We start from the raw sequence: 18,603 nt of genomic DNA, 5'->3' as shown, positions 1-18,603 counted from the left end.
GTAAGGAAAACCGGGATGCTGCGCCTGGGGACTGGATCTGCACCCCTCTGAGAGCTCGCCTCACTTACCGCCTCTTGGCCTTGCATTCGCACTCGGAAGAGTTTCACAGGCCGCGAGCCAAGGTATCTGGTCCTGGTATCGGAAAGGTCGCCAGTAACAGGATCCAGGACAGTTCGCAGCAGTACACCATTCTTGACATCAGCAAACCAAAACGTTAGGTCAGGATTACAGATAAGGAATAACAAGCTACAGCCATTACTCAAAACAGAGACTCAATTTCTGAAGAATTAGGTGTTTGTTTTCCCAGCTTCCAGTACAATTCCCTTCTACAACCACACTCTATCTAAATTGGCTCTTAGTATTAAAAAGCATAGCTCCTGCATGCTCCTGTAGGGCAGAAAGGAATTACCGTAAAACAAACAAACAAACCACACAGCCCCCACCCCCAAACAAAAAAAAGACCAAGAAGTTTGGTGCATCACACAAGCCATGAAAAACCTGAGGGATGATTCCAGATCCTAATCCCTCTTGGTACAGAGCATCTGCCCAAAGACCCAAGTTGCTTAAAAGAGGCTTGCATTCTGACAGCAAACTCGAGGCATGAGAAAGAACCTAGAGTGCTCTGATTATTTTTACCACATGTTGAATTGTCAAAACAACATTTTTTGGTCAAAGATCACAGAGTCAGTACTGGATGCAACAAAAAAGCTGTGCAACAGCAGAGTTATTAGAGCAGAGCCTGTGGCTGTGGGCAGTTACTTCTTTGATACTCTGCCCTACAGGCAGTTTTTAAAGAACTGCCCAACAACATTTCACCCAGAATTCTTTTTTAGAACATGCCCTCTTTCTGGAAGGGGAAAAGCACAATTTGTCCTACATGAAGCCTTGTCTTTTAACTAGTTTTAAGTCTAGGAATGGATGGGGAAACTTGCGCCTCTACTAAGTCACACAGTGAACCCCCCAGTCCCAGTTGCTAAACATGTTATAATAAAGAGGGAACAGTAAGGTTTTGTGTTGTGCTGCACAGTAACACAGAATCACAGAACAGTAGGGGTTGGAAGGGACCTCTGGAGATCATCCCATCCAACCCCCTGCCAGAGCAGGGTCACCCACAGCAAGTGGCACAGGAACGCGTCCAGGCGGGTTTGGAATGTCTCCAGAGACGGAGACTCCACCACCTCTCTGGGCAGCCTGTGCCACCCTCACAGGAAAGAAGTTCCTCCTCATGTTGAGGTGGAACTTCCCATGCTCAAGTTGGTTCCCGTTACCCCTTGTCCTGTTGCTGGGCACCACTGAAAAGAGCCTGGCCCCATCCTCCTGACACCCACCCTGTAAGTGTTTATAAGATTCCCCCTCAGTCGTCTTTTTTCCAGACTGAACAGCCCCGAGTCCCTCAGCCTTTCCTCATCAGAGAGGTGTTCCAGTCCCCTCAGCATCTTGGCAGCCCTTTGCTGTCCCCTCTCCAGCAGTTCCCTCTCCTCCTTGAACCGGGGAGCCCAGAACTGGACACAGCACTCCAGATGCGGCCTCCCCAGGGCAGAGCAGAGGGGGAGGATGACCTCCCTCCACCTGCTGGCCACACTCTTCTTGATGCCCCCCAGGATGCCATTGGCCTTCTTGGCCACAGGGGCCCATTGCTGGCTCATGGTCACCCTGTTGTCCACCAGGACTCCCAGGTCTCTTTCCACAGAGCTGCTCTCCAGCAGCTATTACAAGGCTATTACAGCAATCCATCTCGCAAGCCAAAGCTCACCAAGAAAGGCCTGTCAGAACCAGGCAGGCATCTCTCACCTGCAGTCCAATGTTCAAGTACAGAAAGCCAATGGAGCCCCTCTCCCCCAGCTCGTCCTGCTTCTCTGTGCCACCCATCTCCACAATGCACAGCGACTCGGGCTGGGCAGGAAGGGCCTGCATACTCAGCGGCTGTAAGCAATCCTGTGGGAGAGCAAAAAGAGGCACCACACCAGTCAGCAAGGCTTGGCATGGCAAGAGGGGATTCAAGCTCCATCTAAGGATCTTAAAGATGCCCTTTTAAATCTCCATAAAGAAGTATTCAGCACAGGGAAAAAAAAAGAAAAAAGTCACAATAGACGCTGGCTCTGTGGATTTTGGCAAGCAGGAGCGGCAGCAGCCCTGGGGTTTGGAGAAGATAAACTGGATCCTTCCAAATTATTCTAGCACAGTTTGCAGCTATTTAGCATAGAGAGACCTAAGCAAAGTTTATGTTACTTCAGCCATCCTTCAAACATTCATCTGTTGCAGGTAGAGGAATGACAATACTGGTTTGTTCCTGACCTGCTTGCAGAATAAGTCTGATTTACTACAGGTATAAACAGTGAGATGGGAGAAAAAAAACAAACCCCAAAACAACAAAAGAAGAAAATACTTCCATATCTCATCAGCTGAACCTCCAGGCATGAGTGAGACTAGATCAAACAAGGGAATCTGTTACAGGTTAGGATCAAGGGCCATACGTCCTCCCAACCAGCAGAGAAAAGCCATGCAAGCTATTCATTCCTGGTCATCCATCTGAATACGGAAAGACAGCTTGGACAGACACAGCCCACCTCTGCAGTACCACTCTCAACGTTTCAAGCCAATGGAAAAGGCACAAACAGCACAGCTACTCACTGAAGGGTCAAGGGAAATAATTCTGACAGTGTTGTCCACCAGCCCAACAGCGAGGAACCGGGAGCGCTGCTCCCCAGGGGGAACATTGGCCAGGCTCATGCAAACGACGTCGGCCGACATCTCCTTTCTCTCTGTATACTCATTCAGCTGTCCTGACTGAGAAAGAAAAAACACATTATTAACGAGCCAGCAGGGCAAACCAACACCAAAAAAACCTCTCCACACCTTCCCCACCAACCTTTTTTTTTTTTTAAGACAGTGATTTGGATTTTTCCGTTTGTTTTTTTTTTTAAACGATTTCTTTACAGCCTTATTTCAGCTACAACAGGAAGAACCAGAATAGCAACAGGATAAGTACACAGTCTCCATCTTCAGTTATGAACTTCAGAGACTTTAATTAGCCATTAAATCATCTTAAACACAGTCCAGGTATGCAGATCTATCGTTTTAGAACGATGCTTCACTACAGCATCCTTTTCTGCAGGTTCTGATCAAGGATCACTCTCTGACACACCCCATACTCCACCTTGCTCTTCCAAAATCATTCACAACATTAACACACATACCGGGTCCATCTCAAAGTAAACCAGTTCTCCTCCAGTCAGTGCTATCACTACTTGTCTCTGGTTCACAGCACATTTTACAATGGTTTTCTTCCCTGGTGTCTTCCATTCATTTACTCTCTTATCTGCTCGGATGTGCCGGATCCCATCTGGATAAACCTGAAGGAAAAAAGAAAAGCCACATCAATTCTGTATTTACCGTCCCTTCACAACTCCCATCTCACTGGTGGTTCTGACACAGAAAAAGCCAAAGGCAAGTACCACTCCTGGCAGCGGTGATCCGTTAGCTATGCAACGGGCTGCACTAGCACAACGCCACTCGCCAGCTGGAAGCATTGCATCTTTGAACTACAGCAAGGAACTACAGTACAGCATACACTGAAGGAGATATGGACCATCTTCAGCTGGTCCAGTTTCACTTAATGAGATATAAAATGGGAAAGGCTGAATAAGTGTCATTCTCTGCCAATCCACACCTTTAGATGTGACATACGTTGCACTGCTGTAGAAACCACAGCCGTGCAGCAAGCGGAGAGTGGCAGACATACACAGACATGTCAGAAGCAGCTTTCCATTACCTGCACCAAAGCATCATCACCAAGAAGAGAGCAGGACAAGGTAGGTGTAGTACCCAGGAATCCAGAGTCAGTCACTTCTTCTACAGTCTCTCCGATAGACAGCACCAGGGTGGCATTTACGAAGGACACGATGATATAGGCATCAAATTCATCTGGTCAAGGGAGACAGGGAAAAAAGGGTGCCAATTAAATAAATGCAAGGCTTCCCAACAAAATTAGCAGTCTGACAGATGTCTAGCAGTTACTCTTCAGCAGAATTCCTGTGATAATTACATCTGCTGGCCGTATTATGCAAGTTCGTTCTAGGACACACTGTCCAAAAGCCAGCCACTGCTAGACTCCAAACAATGTAAGACTGAGCCAGGGATCAAATGATGATGATCCAGAGTCAATTCATGACACTGTATTCTGGCAAGCAAGACTCCTGCCTACGTTCTTCAAAGACAGCACAAATCTAGAAGCCTTTAAGACATTTGCCCCACCTCAGACGAGGAGCTGAATCCAGATTTAATGCCCAAAGTCAAACGAAATGCTCTATTCCAATAATCCGCACACATGGAACCCATCTGCAGAAACCACCCCACGGATGCTGCACACAGGAGGTTGCAGGACCACATCTCTATCTAGCATCCATGTAACTAAAAAGGCTGCAGAGAACGATTAGGGTGCACGGCAGCAGAGGAGCCCAGGATTAGCCTGCTCTACCCTCAGCCAGAAGCACAACTAGCTTGAATTCACACAGCCACCCGTACAGTCTCCTGGGATGAGAAACAATTACGCTTTTAAGACAGAGCAAATATTGACCTTTACTTCTACTGGAATAAGTGACAGGCACGCAACTATTATCTCTGGTACTTTCTGAGGAATGCAAATGAACAGCAGTAAACCGGGGCATTCCCTTTGCCCAGTCCTACTACCAGTGTTTCCCACAAAGTTTCCCTATTTCCAGATGAGCTCTTCAGACTGTATTCGTTAGCATAGCTGTTCCACCTCCAAGAACTGGTAGTAGGACTGGGCAAAGGGAACGCCCCAGTTTACTGCTGTTCATTTGCATTCCTCAGAAAGTGATAAGCATTAAAGAGGGGGAGAGTACAGTCATTAAAACAGACTAACAAAAGCAACCGAAACAATGAAGTCTGTTGGGAAACGGAGCCAGGAGCCTCAGTGGAGAAATAAGACTGCCTCAGAGAAGCAACTCCACTTCTGCTGCCATTGTCATGCAAGCGCTATTTCTTTAAAAGAAAAGAAAATAATCCCCATTTTAACCCAACTCAACCCAGTGCTCAGACTTATGCACCACAGCACAAGACAATTAGCAGAAGTGAGGGTGTAAAAGAGCTGTCACAGTTTTGGCCCTTGAGCAGAGTTTCTCCATAATTTGCAAATGTGAGAGACATGGAGAAGTGGCTAATGACTCTCTAAGCAGAGACAGAAAACAGAAAACTCTCACTGGGATGAATACAGGATGCCAGCAAATACCATGCAGCAGCTTAAAGAAACTGAACTGGCTTAACTGCAACAAATGCTTCAGGAACTGATCCTTGTCTTATCCACCCTGTTTAGACGGAGGCGCTGCCAAACCTGCTGTGTCACGTTTATAACAAAGTTCTTACATACGGCTGAAAATATGCAAGTGAAAAAAACCCATCATTCTTCTCTCCAACATCTGGTACACAGACCACAGCTCTGATCAAACCGAAGAGCTTTGTATAATTAAAGCAATTCCAGCAGCGGTCTGTGGCATAAACTCCGTTACTACTCTGTTAAGTGGTCACAGCCTATAACCTCCAACATGCTCCCAAAACCCACAAACAGGAGCGGGTCCACTTGGGGAAATGAGAAAACAAGAACTGAAACCGTACACAGAACCTGGTCAGTAACATAAACTATTTAAACACTTGGCCTAACAGGAGAATTTCTCTAATGTTAACAGCAGATGGTAAGAGTTCGGTAAGACGTACACCATTACACACTGGTTATTTTCTACACTAAATAGCAGCCTCTCCTACAAACTCGCATGAGTTGTTCAACACCAGAAGTCTACAAGAATTCCTCGATCGCTTTAAACGGAGATTCTAGCAGTTCACAGGCTAAGCATTTAATTCATAAATATCCTGTAGACAGGATGTTCTAAAAATTCCATTTCAAAGACTATCGTTGCTTTCCAAACTTCTTGAGAGCTGCTGCCTTCCTCCCTGGGGGCTGTCATTCTCATGATAAACCACCGTGTCCCTGCTGGAGGCTTAACCATGTGATTTGGAGCAGGACAAAGAACTCCCATTTGAAAGCAAAACAGATTCCCTTAGTCCTACTCTACACCAAAACTCATTCCTACCTCTTAATACTTTTTTAGCTCTTTCTTTTCGCTGGCTTACAGTTATATTAGAGCATGCCTTTAAGTCTGTGTCAATAATAGTGACAAGTGCATTTTTGCTTGAAGTCCAGTAGTGTTGCTTAATGCCTCTCTGCTGGAGCTTTTGAAATAAAGGGTTTGATTTACCAGAATGAAGTCTGTGAATAGGACGTATTCATCTAGATTCAAACAATACAATTTTGGTTTAGAAAATATAGCAGCCTAGTTGAAATTAAGAGGACTAAATCCCTGGGGCACACTGAGAAGTATTCTCATTTAGAAAAAGAAGAGATCTACAGATTTTAATATGAAAAGATATCTACTTAGCTGCGCACAATCCCAAGCATAACATCAGGCTGCCCAGAGTTCTAAACAGATAAGACATTATTTCGTATGCGGACACAAGACTTTAGAGATGCTTATTACTGTTCTAATTGCTCCAGTTAGCTCCTTTCAGTGAGTAATGGAGACATTTTAATGACTCTGAAGAACCACAGCTGGACTCAGCCTCCTGTGCCTTCATTACAAGTTTTCTGCAGCTTTATGCACACGTCACAACCCATTACGAAAACATCACATCTCAGTCCATGAACTCTATGCTACTGTCCTTTTTGTTATTTGTCATGGATTCGGTTTGAGTTAGTCCACAAGAATTCCATTCCTATACGTCAGTCCACGCCTGATATAGTTTTTTCACGCTCCACAGCATCTGAATTTGCACTGATACAAATGTAGTCACCAGTAGCTCAGGGGAGTTCAGTGAAAAAAACCGTGAGCAGTCACAAAATTCAGGATTATTCTCACTTAAACAGTACTGATGGGATGACAGCGCATTTTCCTGAGCTTCTGTTTACTACTGCATGGAGACTCCGCAGCTGTGACTCACTGCACATTGCTTTTCATGCGAGAGCGCCAGGCAGGGAATGCAGACTGTTAGGTCTCAGCTCACATCTACCACCACAGTGAAGCACAGAGCCATCTAGCTCCCCAGACCTCGATATTTAACTGCAAGAGAGGATTTGGTGCAAATCCCATCCACTTCTGTCTGGATGGGCAGACGCATTCCATAACCACAGGGCATTCCCATGCCAGCAATACCTATGAGTGCTTCAAGCACACTCAATCATTTCCTCTTGGAGGTCTGTACAAAGCAGCTGGGAGCCAATCCTCACTCTAGAAGGGAGCTAAAAACATCCCTGAAATGTGCACCTCTGATTTTAGCAAGAACTGACCATTCTGCAGAGACACAGTCTATTATTTTGTTCTCCAAAAGACTTAAGATGGATAGGGAGTTGCTTTCTACTCCTCAGCTCCTGAACCACACAGGAAGCAATCTCCACCTACACACCAGCTTCTAGAATTCATTTACTGAAAAGCTTAGCATAAAAGCAACCCCATAATTTTGGGATTCTGTGTGGTTAACCTGTGGGACAGTACAGCAGCCCCTAGCAGTAGGTACACACCTGTGGTGATCAGCACCTCCACCACCAGCCACCTGTGGAAGAAAAAAAGAGGCTTGGTATTGGTAGTGTGTATCACCACGTACCAGCCAAGGTTAGTATTTGCTTTGAAGGCCGCAACCCTGGATGTATCTTACAGGGGCCTTGCAGCAGGCGCATGCTGTGGCATCGAGGCAGAGCCAGGCAGCCCAACACTGCAAAATGAACACTCAAAAAACAGCACTCGGGCCATTTCAAGATTGGATACGTGTCTGAAAAGGTTCTGCAGTCTTTCTGATTAAAACCCACTAAAACAGTTTCTGAATTCAAAGAGTTGTAACCTGGGGATAATGTTAAACTGTATTCAAAAACGCAGCATGGTTCAGAACAGCTACAGGTTCCAGCCTTTGTGAAATCAAGATCTTCGTGCTGGAACCTGGATAACTTGGAAGGAAGGAAATAAAGAGGCAGCGAAACTGGTCTGTTTCATGTAGGTTAGCAATGGTCCTCCATCTCCTGAAAAGTCAAAGTCATCCCCTGGAACCCCAAGAGAAAAGGTTTTAAAACTGTAAGGTGATGTCAGAAGCCTCCATTTCTCAGAGGGAGCAAACATTACAAACTCCTTTTCCAAAAGGCAGGAGCAAACGCTTGTGTCTAACAAACTGGAATGTCTCTTAAGAAAAGCACATATTTTTGACAGGAACTATGGAAATACTTTCCTTCTGACCCTTTTATTTCTGGAGAACATGAAGGCACTTCGTGCTCAAAACTCCTTCCGTGCTGCTGAGGCAGTACATGAGTCTCAGAACACAAGCACAGGAATTGACGGCAGGCCTCAGATGGCAAGGTAAACTCCACAGCAATGTCTGAAATTCCCACAGGATTACTGGCTCCCTGGAAGACACACTACTCTATGATTGCTTAAAAACAAGATACCATGTCACCACAGCAGGCTAAGGTCTCCACTGCAACAACCTGACATTTCTATATCCAGTGCATAAACTTGTGGGAAGTCTTTGCGAGATTTATACAAAGCAATGCCTTGGAAATCATCACAGAGACTGTCAATACCCAGAATTTATTAATTTCAGGCTCTTTAGGTGTTTCTGAGGCACTCTGTTCTCACCCCCAAGACAAAGGCTAACATTTCCTCTTGTACTTTAGTAAGGCAAACCCATTATTTCAGATCAGGGAAAAAAACCCCAGGCCCACAATCCAGTACATTCTGCCAATTTCAAATCTTGACCTTCCTGGAATCAGCAGCTTCCCATACACTGCTGGGTTTTTGAATAGGCAGGGTGTCCTAACCCAAACAGACTGTTTTCTTTGCAGATACGCATAGAGGGAAGTAATAAAATACAGACACTGTTGCTGATTTATCTGCTTTGTTCCGTAATTTGTATCCCAGTCTCTCACAAAGAGCTGATTACTGTAGTTGTCAACACGCATATAAAGGACAGTGAGTATGCTCCAACAAAAAGCATAATCATTGCCTGCTGATGTCGGAGCAAGAACTTATGGGAAGTGGGAAAGGATGAGAAGTTCAGTAGCTTCAGGCTGCAAACGTACAGCTGATGCAGCATACTGGGTGACGGATGCAGCTGCAGGCAGGTGCTTCTTTGTCAAAGGGAAGCATGACAATTCTAGGGGACCAGAGGGTGGCTTCTAAGTACAAACAGGTGGCTAATGATTCAAAACATAACTTCTGGGGATGGCACACAACCATCATGCAGCACCCCTCCTACCTCCTCAGACAGAAAAACAAAAAAACCGCAACAAACAAAACACACCGAGAACATCCCTGTGCTTTAGGAAAATACTGCATACCTTCAACATGTCTCCTCACGGTCCATACAGCATTGGGGTTACCAGGCAGCTCTGAGACGGCCATTTCAGAAACCTAAACGTAAACAGGAACAAGATTCTTTCGCAAACAGATGTTTAGACTTACCACAGTAAGCCACGAAAACCACCAGCAGTTTTTAAGCTTTCCCACAACCAGGCAGAAAAGCTAGTAATTCCCAATTCTGATGCTCTCTCCCCATGCCAGATGTGCTACAGGGTAGAATACATTCAGCAATAATACGGCAACATTAGAGGTCTGGATGATCAACTTTAAAACAAGGTCACCTGCCCCCAGCAAAGAGATCAGCAGCAGCTGGCAAAGACACCAGGAACGTTCCAGCTCAATACACTCAAGTATGAGAAGAGACAAAATGCAGGTGGCTGGAGTCAACTTAATAAAAAGCCTTTGAGGTTTTTATGAATAAACAGCCCAAGCCTTCAATTTCCAAGACACAAGCCTAGAAAAAGTTGCTCTCTCCCAATTACAGCAAAAGAAGAATCCCTTCATTTCAGCAACCCTTATTTTAAGGATTTCCTCTCACTGTCCTCGCCTCCCAAGCTATTCTTCTGAAATGCTGTAGGTCTTACCTCAAGTCCATGCCTTAGAACCCTCAGAGATGACCGGGGCCCCCGACCACAAGCCACATACAACTGGGGTGTGTCTTCATTGGCCAAATCCGCTATCTGCATGGAGAAATAGTGTCAAACAATATCTGCAGGAAGTGAAAATAAAACCAAGCCACATATGCCATACTACTGCATTAAGAATGTTTTTTTCAAACACTGAAAACAGTGAAGTGCCGTAGGGTATACCATCTGCTGCCCTGAAATGTCCATTTTTAACCAAAGTCTCTGCAGAGCAGAGAACTGACCACACTGGCCTGATGGTCAACAGAGGAGCAGCACAGGACTGCGGGCTGACACCCGGAGCCCAAGTATAAAATCATGCATCTGTGATCAATTCCTCTGTTAAATAAGACGTACTTATGTGGTGGCTGGGAGCTTGCTGATGGCAACATACCTGACAACACAGAATAGGAGACAAACTGTCCAGCTCATCCACCAACACCAGGTTCTTGAGAGGTCGTGGCTGAAAAAAGAACGTATCTCCTTCCTCAAGAGGCATGGCAGAAGAGAACTCTGGCTCCTCGTCATCGTCACCCAGGTGAGCTATCTGGTACAGGTAACTTGAGACAGAAGGCAAGAGCAACAGCATGTTCAGTGCAAAGTCCATGTAGCCTTCTCTAAGCAAGGCTTAGCCAGATATTCAGGCGGCAGGGAGGAGAAAAATCCTTCCCTACATTATACAGCTTTACAAGTTAGCCTTAAGGATTGTCTTCTTGGTAACAAAAGGTTTAAAGGGAATCAGAGGTCCACAAAAACAAACAAAAACCCCACCGCAACCTCCCCCCTCCAAACCTTCTCATTTGTAACTGTCACTGGCAAGGTATCCCAGGGTTTCAGTGTTTTCTCTGTTTACCCTTGAGCCTTTCAGATATTCTCGTGTTAAAGCCAAAGCACCAACTGACAGCTGAGGCCAAGAGCAAGGCCAATGGCTAAGTCCACAACTCCAGTGATCTATTTTATTGGAAGACTTTCACTTCATTATTTTTAACCGCACTCCCTATTCCATCTTATGAGGCTAAATACCACAACAATCAAGTTAAACGTCAGAGGAAAAATCATAAAACCAGACTGATTTACTTCCTGGTTTTAATAAAGCTGAAATGAATATGGCTTCCTCAAAAGCCTGCTTTGTACAACTGAATTCAGATTCACTCCAGTAAACTGCCTGGAGCTCCCCCAAGTGGCTGACTGCAGAGGTAGTCAGGAAGAAGTGTAAGCCTCCAATTCCTGTGAATCCCCCACTTAGACACTGTTAACAACGTGTACAAAGTCTTCTTTGAGTCTTCAGAGCATTCCAGAACCCCGAACATGAGTATCATAGTATACATTTATCAAGGAAAGGACCACAGCTGCTGGTAACAAATCCTACCTACTTCTGAGTGGGCGGTAACACACAAAAGTTCAATGAAAACTATCAAACTAATTAAAAGGTAATTCATCTGGATACATGATGGACCCTACATGAACTGCAAACGCTCAGTTTTTCTAAAGCATGTAATCTTTTCTCTGCACTATAATATCTAATCTGAGTTCAAACATCAAGAAAATTCCCCCGTTGTGTCAGTCTAAACCAATTGTTCTGCTCAAGCCATGTGAACAAAGCATTAACTTACCCACTGGAACAGAGGTGTTTTCTTTATATGTTCATTAAGCTCAAGGGTCAGTTTGCAGTCCTGAACACAGTCTGTTTCATGGGAAAAATGCTGATGTAAAATTGTTTACTCACTGGTTTCCGAACTCAGATGCCACAAAGAGAAACCCCGTCTTCAGCACGCACATGGCAGCAGCGACAGGAACTGTGTCAAAGTACTTCAGCCGAATCTCTGTTACCTGAGAGCAGAGGAAGACAAAACTGCTAGAAAAGTACTACAGCTACACGTGTGATTTAATTAAAAAAAAAAAGCTGCCTAGCTATCCTCTTTAAAGAAAGGAAGAGTGGGCCAGGCTTAACTGCATCAGTAGTCTGGGGCAGCAGATTATAAATCACAAAATGCAGCATGCTATTTTGAACAGACAAGTCAGGCTGCCTGTTTTATTCTTAAATGTTCTGGCTTCCGTAAAAGTCAGTTTGGAAAAAAACACCTGCGAAAATGTTGTCTAAAAGAAAGAAGAAATTTGCTCCACTTAACACCAGCGTTCCCCAACAGGTGAAAAATCACCCATCCTGAGCAAATTTCTACATTTGATATGGTCACAACAGCTCTTGGTGAAACATCCAAGAACAATCTTAAGACATTTGAGATGCCTCACATGTCTTATCCCTTGTACCAAATTTCACATGTGTAGATGAAGGAGGAACTAACATTCAACATTTACTCAAACACCCCAACTGATATTTTGTATACTAGGACAAGCAGCAGCAAGCCACTTTGAGCTCGTTATTTCAGCTCATGGACCAGCTGTACCAAGGTAGCTACCTCAATTTGCAAAAAGATTGATTGTAGCATGTAAATATTCAATTAAGAGGTGAAACAGAGAGCACCTACTGTGATCGAGAGAAACTAAGTTCCCCAGAATTAGTTTCTGGAATACCTTCTAGCAGGCTCCAGGACCACACTTCACAATACATCTTTTGAAGAAAGGACTGCCTGCAGAACGTCTAAATACGCCCAAGTGACTCTGCGGCGTAATTCTCACAGGATTTTGCAAACCTTGTGCTGCATCTCTATATGAGTAAACACCAATTACAACTGTGGGTAGAACCGTATTACAAATCATGTGGAACACAGGCCACCACACAGCTCAAACCACAGTATTAAATATTTATCACTTTAGAGAATCAGGCAAAATAACTAAGGACTCTTCTCCATGAACGCTTTTATTGTTCTTCATGTGATGCTTACCATGTCTTCATCAGTCTCCAGAGTAATTTTGAAGATGTCTCCCTGCTCTGTCTGGGCCAGGAAGAAGAACATGGACTTGGTCTTATGTGTAGCAGAGCAGACAAAAATCATACCTCGCTCTGGGTCATCCAAGTCATTCTGTCACAGAAGAAAGCAGAGGTCATTGGTGGAAAAAAAATTACCCAGCAAGTGCAGATGTGATTTCACCAACTGAATTATTTCCGTTTTGCAGGTGCCTTGAGAGCTGACAATATGAGAGGAGGCTTTCAACATAAAGTGCACCCCCTCTGTTACACCTGTAGTTACCCTTGGTACATCTCTGCCCCAGAAGGAAACATGTTTCTAAGATACTGTGCCTAAGCATCCCCTCTCCTATCTTTTTTGGCCCTCCTGCCTAGAAAACTCTCTCACATATCAAAGTCAAACACAGAGGAAAAGACTGGAATCCACATACAGCTGGTTTTGAGCACCTGAAGCTTGGCAGGTGTTCAAAGCACTGTCAAAGCACAGTACAATCTACTACAGCACAGGAGGAGGAAGCGGCCTTAGATGTAACAGAGCAGCTGTCGAATTCACCTGCGCACACGATGGCAACCATGACTCACTATCTCAAGTAATGGTATCTTACACTGACAGCACTGCCACCACGGTGCCTGATCAGAGTCTTTGGAGCATCTCCAGCATAAATCTCAGAGAAGAGACATGAAGCAAACTCATCACCTCAGGCTACACCCACCCCGTCTTCCCTCACAACAATACAGGCAGCCAGGAAGGTAGGCGATAGAAACAGACTTTTAACTGCTTTTGCCTTATTGTAAAACCTCTCTGATGCCTTTAACCTCAAAAGGCAGATATCAAGCATGCATTTAGCATTGACAAAGATTATCTTAAAAAAAAAAAAAAAAGTCAGGAGTTCCCAAATTCTCACCCGTCTCCTGGGAATTGGGCATCTGATATCAGGCTGGTCACCAAAGTTTTTGTAAGTAATATAGTTTTCAGAACAGATCAGCACCCCGCTAGGTCCATCAGAACCACCAGGAACTGAAACACAAAAAAGAAACATGAAAAAAAAAAACCTTAGCACAGATCTCACTGACTGCAGAACATTTATTTTGGTTTCCTTTAAAGCAACATAGTTTCCATTGCTCTGTATCACTCTGAATATATAAATCTACTCTTATCGAAGGAGAGGACAAAACACTGAGTACAGCTTCCTGGGTCGGTGTAAGAACAGTGCAGATGGAACTGGGGTACCAGGAAGGAGAAAAAGGAAGGATGCAACTTCAGACAAGTTGCTGATGTTTTACCCTTCCTGGCTTATTCTCATCTAGAAAGCCATGACGTGCCCCAGATACCACATTAGCAACTTGTCAGTTAAGCACAACCCTTGCGTTACTAGCCCATTTGCTTGCTGTCGAAAAATCCACCAGATGGTTTTCTGACCTATCTTTCATTTTTTTAGAGTACATTTTTTTTCAAATGCTTCTATTGAAATCCCAGCACAACAAGATATCATCAAAACAGCAGCGGTGGTCAGATCCAGCCCAATATCTGGTGTCTGTCAGCTGCCTACAGAAGATGCAACAACACGGCATGCATACAAGGATACTCTCCTAGCTTAGCTTGCTTTGTGCTTGGAGAAGAGCCCGCGGCGGTTCAGCAGTTCCCCAGGTAGAAGGCATTAGGCTGGCTTTGCATCCAATCCCTGTAAGGTGGGCTTTTAGCCCATGGATTTATCTGCTCACCTTTTGAACACATATTAGCTGCTGGAATCCCATGCAAGAAAGAGAGTACAACAGCACCTATGCGTTTTCTAAAAATACATGCTTTTGCATCTGCTACCAGCTAACTTCAGCTAACATCTCTTAGCTTCAGATGCCAGAGAATATCCAGAATACATCTAAAAGAAGAGAAACGAGGAGCACTTTCAAACCACAGCTCTGTCTGTGAATTCTTGCATATTTCCATGTGTGAACCACCACTTATCACCTGACTCCAAGGTCAGCTAATTTATACTAATGGCTCAGACTACCACTGGAACAACTCCTAAGACATGAAGAGTATTGATTCTGTTATCCCTGGGGAATTGGACCCAAGTAGATACAGGGGAAAATGACTTAGTGGCTCAGTGGGCAGTACCTGTTATAAGGAAGTTGCCATGCTCTTCCAAGGGCTCACTGTATTTCCTAACAACGTGGTTCAAACCCAAGTCCAGTTCATAAAACGTCAAGGTCTGTTGTGTGTTGGCTGCTGCTTCTCCCGTTGGATCATTGTCTGCTTCCTAAAACACAACACATGAACATGTCTTCCAAGAAAGGTATTACAGGAGGAGCAACGCTGATGCACGGGGAAACAGTTTTGAATAACATTAGAACGAAGTCCAAAGGAAGGCTTGCTGGAAGATGCACAAAAAAGGTTCAGAGGAAGAAAATATGCACGTTTGCAGTAGAACAACAAGAATTTAAGAAGAATCACCATGACAGAAGAAACTTGCCTATTGTAACTGAAGGCAAGACAAAAAGTAAGCAAGCTCACAACAAATGAAAATTGTCTCAGACAGCAAAAGCAGCCAATGTTCCCCACCTCCACAGATTAAGAATAGAAGAGGAACAACAAAGCTCAAAAGACAGCAAAGGGAAGATCGAGTTCTTCTCACCTCATAATCCATTTCCAGACAAGCAAACATTGGGTTTTCAAATCCCACATCGACTCCCACCACGTGGTAGACCAAGGTATTGGCCTTGTGGGCTTCCAGCGGGGAGGAAATGGTGAGACGAGCAGCAGCATCCCTGTTCAAGATATACACCAGCTTCTGCTTTTCAATCGCACCTGCAAGGAAAGAACAACAGCGCCTGAAGCACATCTCCTGGTGATCAAATCTGATGATAGCTGCAGTCCAATATTGATACACAACTTCACAAGAGAATGTCAGCGTTACTTCTGCTGAAGTTCACCACTGGTATTTATCTCTGCACCGCCAATTAACTTCGAATGTCTCGTTTTAAACGTTTTGGGCCACAAGCACAAATGACAACTCTCGCTCTTTAAAGCCTAAGACTGAGTATCGGGCTGGCTGGATGTATCTCAAAGGGTCAGTCTACAATAGATACAGGCAGATCCACTCACTCATTCCACCACGTACGTGAGAGATGACAGACTGTAGGGAAGGAAAAACAACTTGAAAGAAGTAGCCAGATGTTCCACCATTTGGCCAGAAGACCTTTCCTCAAATATTTTAACTAAAAAAGTATTCTTGCCTGATACACGGCATCCACAACATAACAAACACTTACCACCCTTAACTATCAACGTGAATGGCACAATCGTGCTACCTTCTCCTCCGTGAAAATAAGACTTGTTAGAAAGGAAACAACATTATTGTTATTCCCGATATAAAGGGGCACTTTTGAACTACCTATCATTGCAAGTCCTTGCTCTCAGCGTGCAGGAAAGCAGCATCGCACAAAGCTGGCTTTGGCAAACCGAGACAGTTCACATACCAAGTAACTAAGACACCTCATGGTAAATCTTATAGAAAAATCACCCAAGTGTTTTTCTACCTGTGAAGCCTGATCAGAAACGCATCTAGTCGTCTCCACGATACATCTCAGAGAAGAGACATGAATCCGTAACATCATTTCAGGCTGTGGGAGCTGACTTACTACGCTGCACCATGGACGCCTGCAATCCCAACTTCTCTCCCAGACATCACACTTCAGGGCTCTGCGCACCGCTAAGCGAGCTGGCCTCTTTCCAAATTGTTCTGGCCCAATGTTAGAAATAATTTGTGCAATTCCATCAGCGTGAAGGAACCATTCTGAATGCCTGCATTCTCCTTGACATGTCTCATAGCCTAACAAACTGCCTGAGAAGAAACACTTCCCATTATACCTGGCAGAAACTCGCTCCAAAACAAATATCCCCAAGACAGGAAAAAAAAAAAAAAATAAGGAGAAAAGAAGCCGACAGACTGACTTACTGATCATGACGGCGCGGCCCTTTGGGTCTACAGCCAAGTACTGGCCTGGAACAATTCTGCGACATCCACTTTTGCCAAAGGTTTCCTGATGAATCTTCTCAAACACGTTCTTTGAGGGCTGGTACTCCAGAATAACAATGCGCCCCGAATCGCTGCCCACGACGATATAGTCTTTGGTGCCACCCGTCAGCCTAAAGGCCATGAGGGAGCGAATGACTCCGAACACTTCCACGGTCAGCAGGGTGTGAACCTTCCCCGTGTTGGGATCAGGGCGGAGCAACTCCAGGATCTTGCCCCGGGACACAACAATTTCTTGTTGTTTGGTTCCTAAAGAAGCCAGAAGATGAAGGAGAGTTAGCAACAACACAGCAGAACACGCACCTACAAGGAGATAAATCTTCGCCACCACTACATACCAAGGAGTTTTATGATTACTACGGAAGAATTCAAAGCAACTAATTCACCACGTTGGGCACCACTATCGTTTGAGCATCTTTTAACCAACAAGGAAAGCGGACAAAATACTAAGTTATAGGTAATCAAGCCAAACTTTTCTTGATCTTTCCACAAGTTACAACAGCTCAAGTACTACACTGAAGAGCAAATGACAATATATCAGCGAAACAAAAATGCTCTACTGAAGCAGACTAGCTTCAGCACCCAAACTAAGTAAAAAATTAACATGTTTTTTCCACTGCCACCTGCAAGAGCTCAAGCCAAGATGCGTTAGGAGAGATTACCTGAGAAATTGCCATGGATGGCATAGCTAATGCCGGTGGCTCGCTGCAACGTCAGGTTGTAGAGGAACATGGTGGCAACAGGTTGGCTTCACCTTGTCACAACTCCACTGAGTCTGCAACAAGCAGAAAAAAAAACCCAAACTTTGTAAAAAAAAAAAAAAGCTTTCCACACAGCACCCAGAGAGAACCACCCGCTTGTTTGCCTGCACGTATCACTTTATGTTAGAAGACTGACTGGCACCCCGCTAAAATTATTTGGTATTTAGTAACACAAAGAGGCAAAAGGCTCTCCCAAAGATAACCAGGCTGCCGAGCATCAGCTGAGCTCCCTACCGCCGCGTGACTGCTGAGGGCTCCCTGCTAATTACTGCTCTTACGGTTTTAATTGTTCAGAAACCACACAGAGTTAGGGAACCCCTCTAGAGCTGCCCTGCGCCGTTACATTAAACGTGAGCCGAGCTACCCGCAAGGGCTCGGGGCGAGCGCCTGAGCTCATTCCTTCCTCCGGGGCTAAGGCGGGAGGAAAGCTCAGCTGCACACAGGCCGCTGCGGCCCCCAGGCCAGGGCAAACCGCCCCCAGGCCAGGGCAACCTGCCCTCAGTCGCCCCTGAGCCTTACCAAGGCCCTCGCCGAGCCGGCAGCCCCAGCTCCCCCCGCCCGGGCAGCAGGCTCCGGGAACGGGCCTCGGATCAAGGCCCGGCCGCCCCCGCCACAGACCAAGCCCCGAGGGGCCCGCGGCCGCTCCCCTCGCCAAAATGGCGGCCCGCACCGCGCCTCCCCAGCCGCCGGGCCGCCGCTGGGCGGGCGCGGCGCGGCGGGGCCACCCTTACCGGGCGGATGGCGACGGATGCTGCTCCTGCCTAGGCCGGCGCGCCGCCGGCCCGCTCCGCCATGAGCCCCGCGCCTGCGCCCTGCCCGCCCGCGCCTCTTCGCGGGGCCCTTCTGCCAGGCTTGCGCGCCCGCGCCGTGCGTGAAGGGGAGGGCTGCCCGCAGCACCGCCTGAAT

The 18,603-nt window shown here is 45.6% G+C and overlaps 1 protein-coding gene and 2 non-coding genes across 5 annotated transcripts in view; all 3 read right to left on the bottom strand.

The window, feature by feature from the left end:
* The window catches only part of SF3B3 (splicing factor 3b subunit 3), a 30,505-nt gene extending 11,938 nt beyond the window's left edge, over positions 1-18,567 (bottom strand). Inside the window, exons 1-16 of one of the 3 annotated variants that reach the window (XM_074583282.1) lie at positions 18,429-18,567; positions 17,599-17,711; positions 16,859-17,185; positions 15,536-15,708; positions 15,019-15,160; positions 13,808-13,920; positions 12,880-13,017; positions 11,763-11,866; positions 10,431-10,596; positions 9,998-10,093; positions 9,392-9,464; positions 3,773-3,924; positions 3,198-3,353; positions 2,632-2,787; positions 1,792-1,935; positions 69-191 (exon numbers count right to left, since the gene is read on the bottom strand). In XM_074583282.1, coding sequence (XP_074439383.1) covers positions 69-191; positions 1,792-1,935; positions 2,632-2,787; positions 3,198-3,353; positions 3,773-3,924; positions 9,392-9,464; positions 9,998-10,093; positions 10,431-10,596; positions 11,763-11,866; positions 12,880-13,017; positions 13,808-13,920; positions 15,019-15,160; positions 15,536-15,708; positions 16,859-17,185; positions 17,599-17,668 — 2,133 coding nt within the window. In that variant the 5' untranslated portion in view covers positions 17,669-17,711; positions 18,429-18,567. Of the gene's footprint in view, positions 1-68; positions 192-1,791; positions 1,936-2,631; positions 2,788-3,197; positions 3,354-3,772; positions 3,925-9,391; positions 9,465-9,997; positions 10,094-10,430; positions 10,597-11,762; positions 11,867-12,879; positions 13,018-13,807; positions 13,921-15,018; positions 15,161-15,535; positions 15,709-16,858; positions 17,186-17,598; positions 17,789-18,216; positions 18,236-18,428 lie in introns of those variants that run through there. The other 2 variants (XM_074583284.1, XM_074583283.1) reach the window with 2 other exon arrangements.
* Positions 13,529-13,608, bottom strand: LOC141743227 (small nucleolar RNA SNORD111). The gene has a single exon (XR_012586994.1). It is a non-coding gene; the product is annotated as a small nucleolar RNA SNORD111 (small nucleolar RNA).
* On the bottom strand, positions 16,445-16,526 carry LOC141743226 (small nucleolar RNA SNORD111). The gene has a single exon (XR_012586993.1). It is a non-coding gene; the product is annotated as a small nucleolar RNA SNORD111 (small nucleolar RNA).
* Positions 18,568-18,603: the final 36 nt, after the last annotated feature.

This window comes from Larus michahellis, chromosome 4, assembly GCF_964199755.1.
Source record: "Larus michahellis chromosome 4, bLarMic1.1, whole genome shotgun sequence".
Lineage (NCBI taxonomy): Eukaryota > Metazoa > Chordata > Aves > Charadriiformes > Laridae > Larus > Larus michahellis.
The sequence above is the reverse complement of the archived record's forward strand: the minus strand, read 5'-3'. Positions and strand labels throughout refer to the sequence as shown.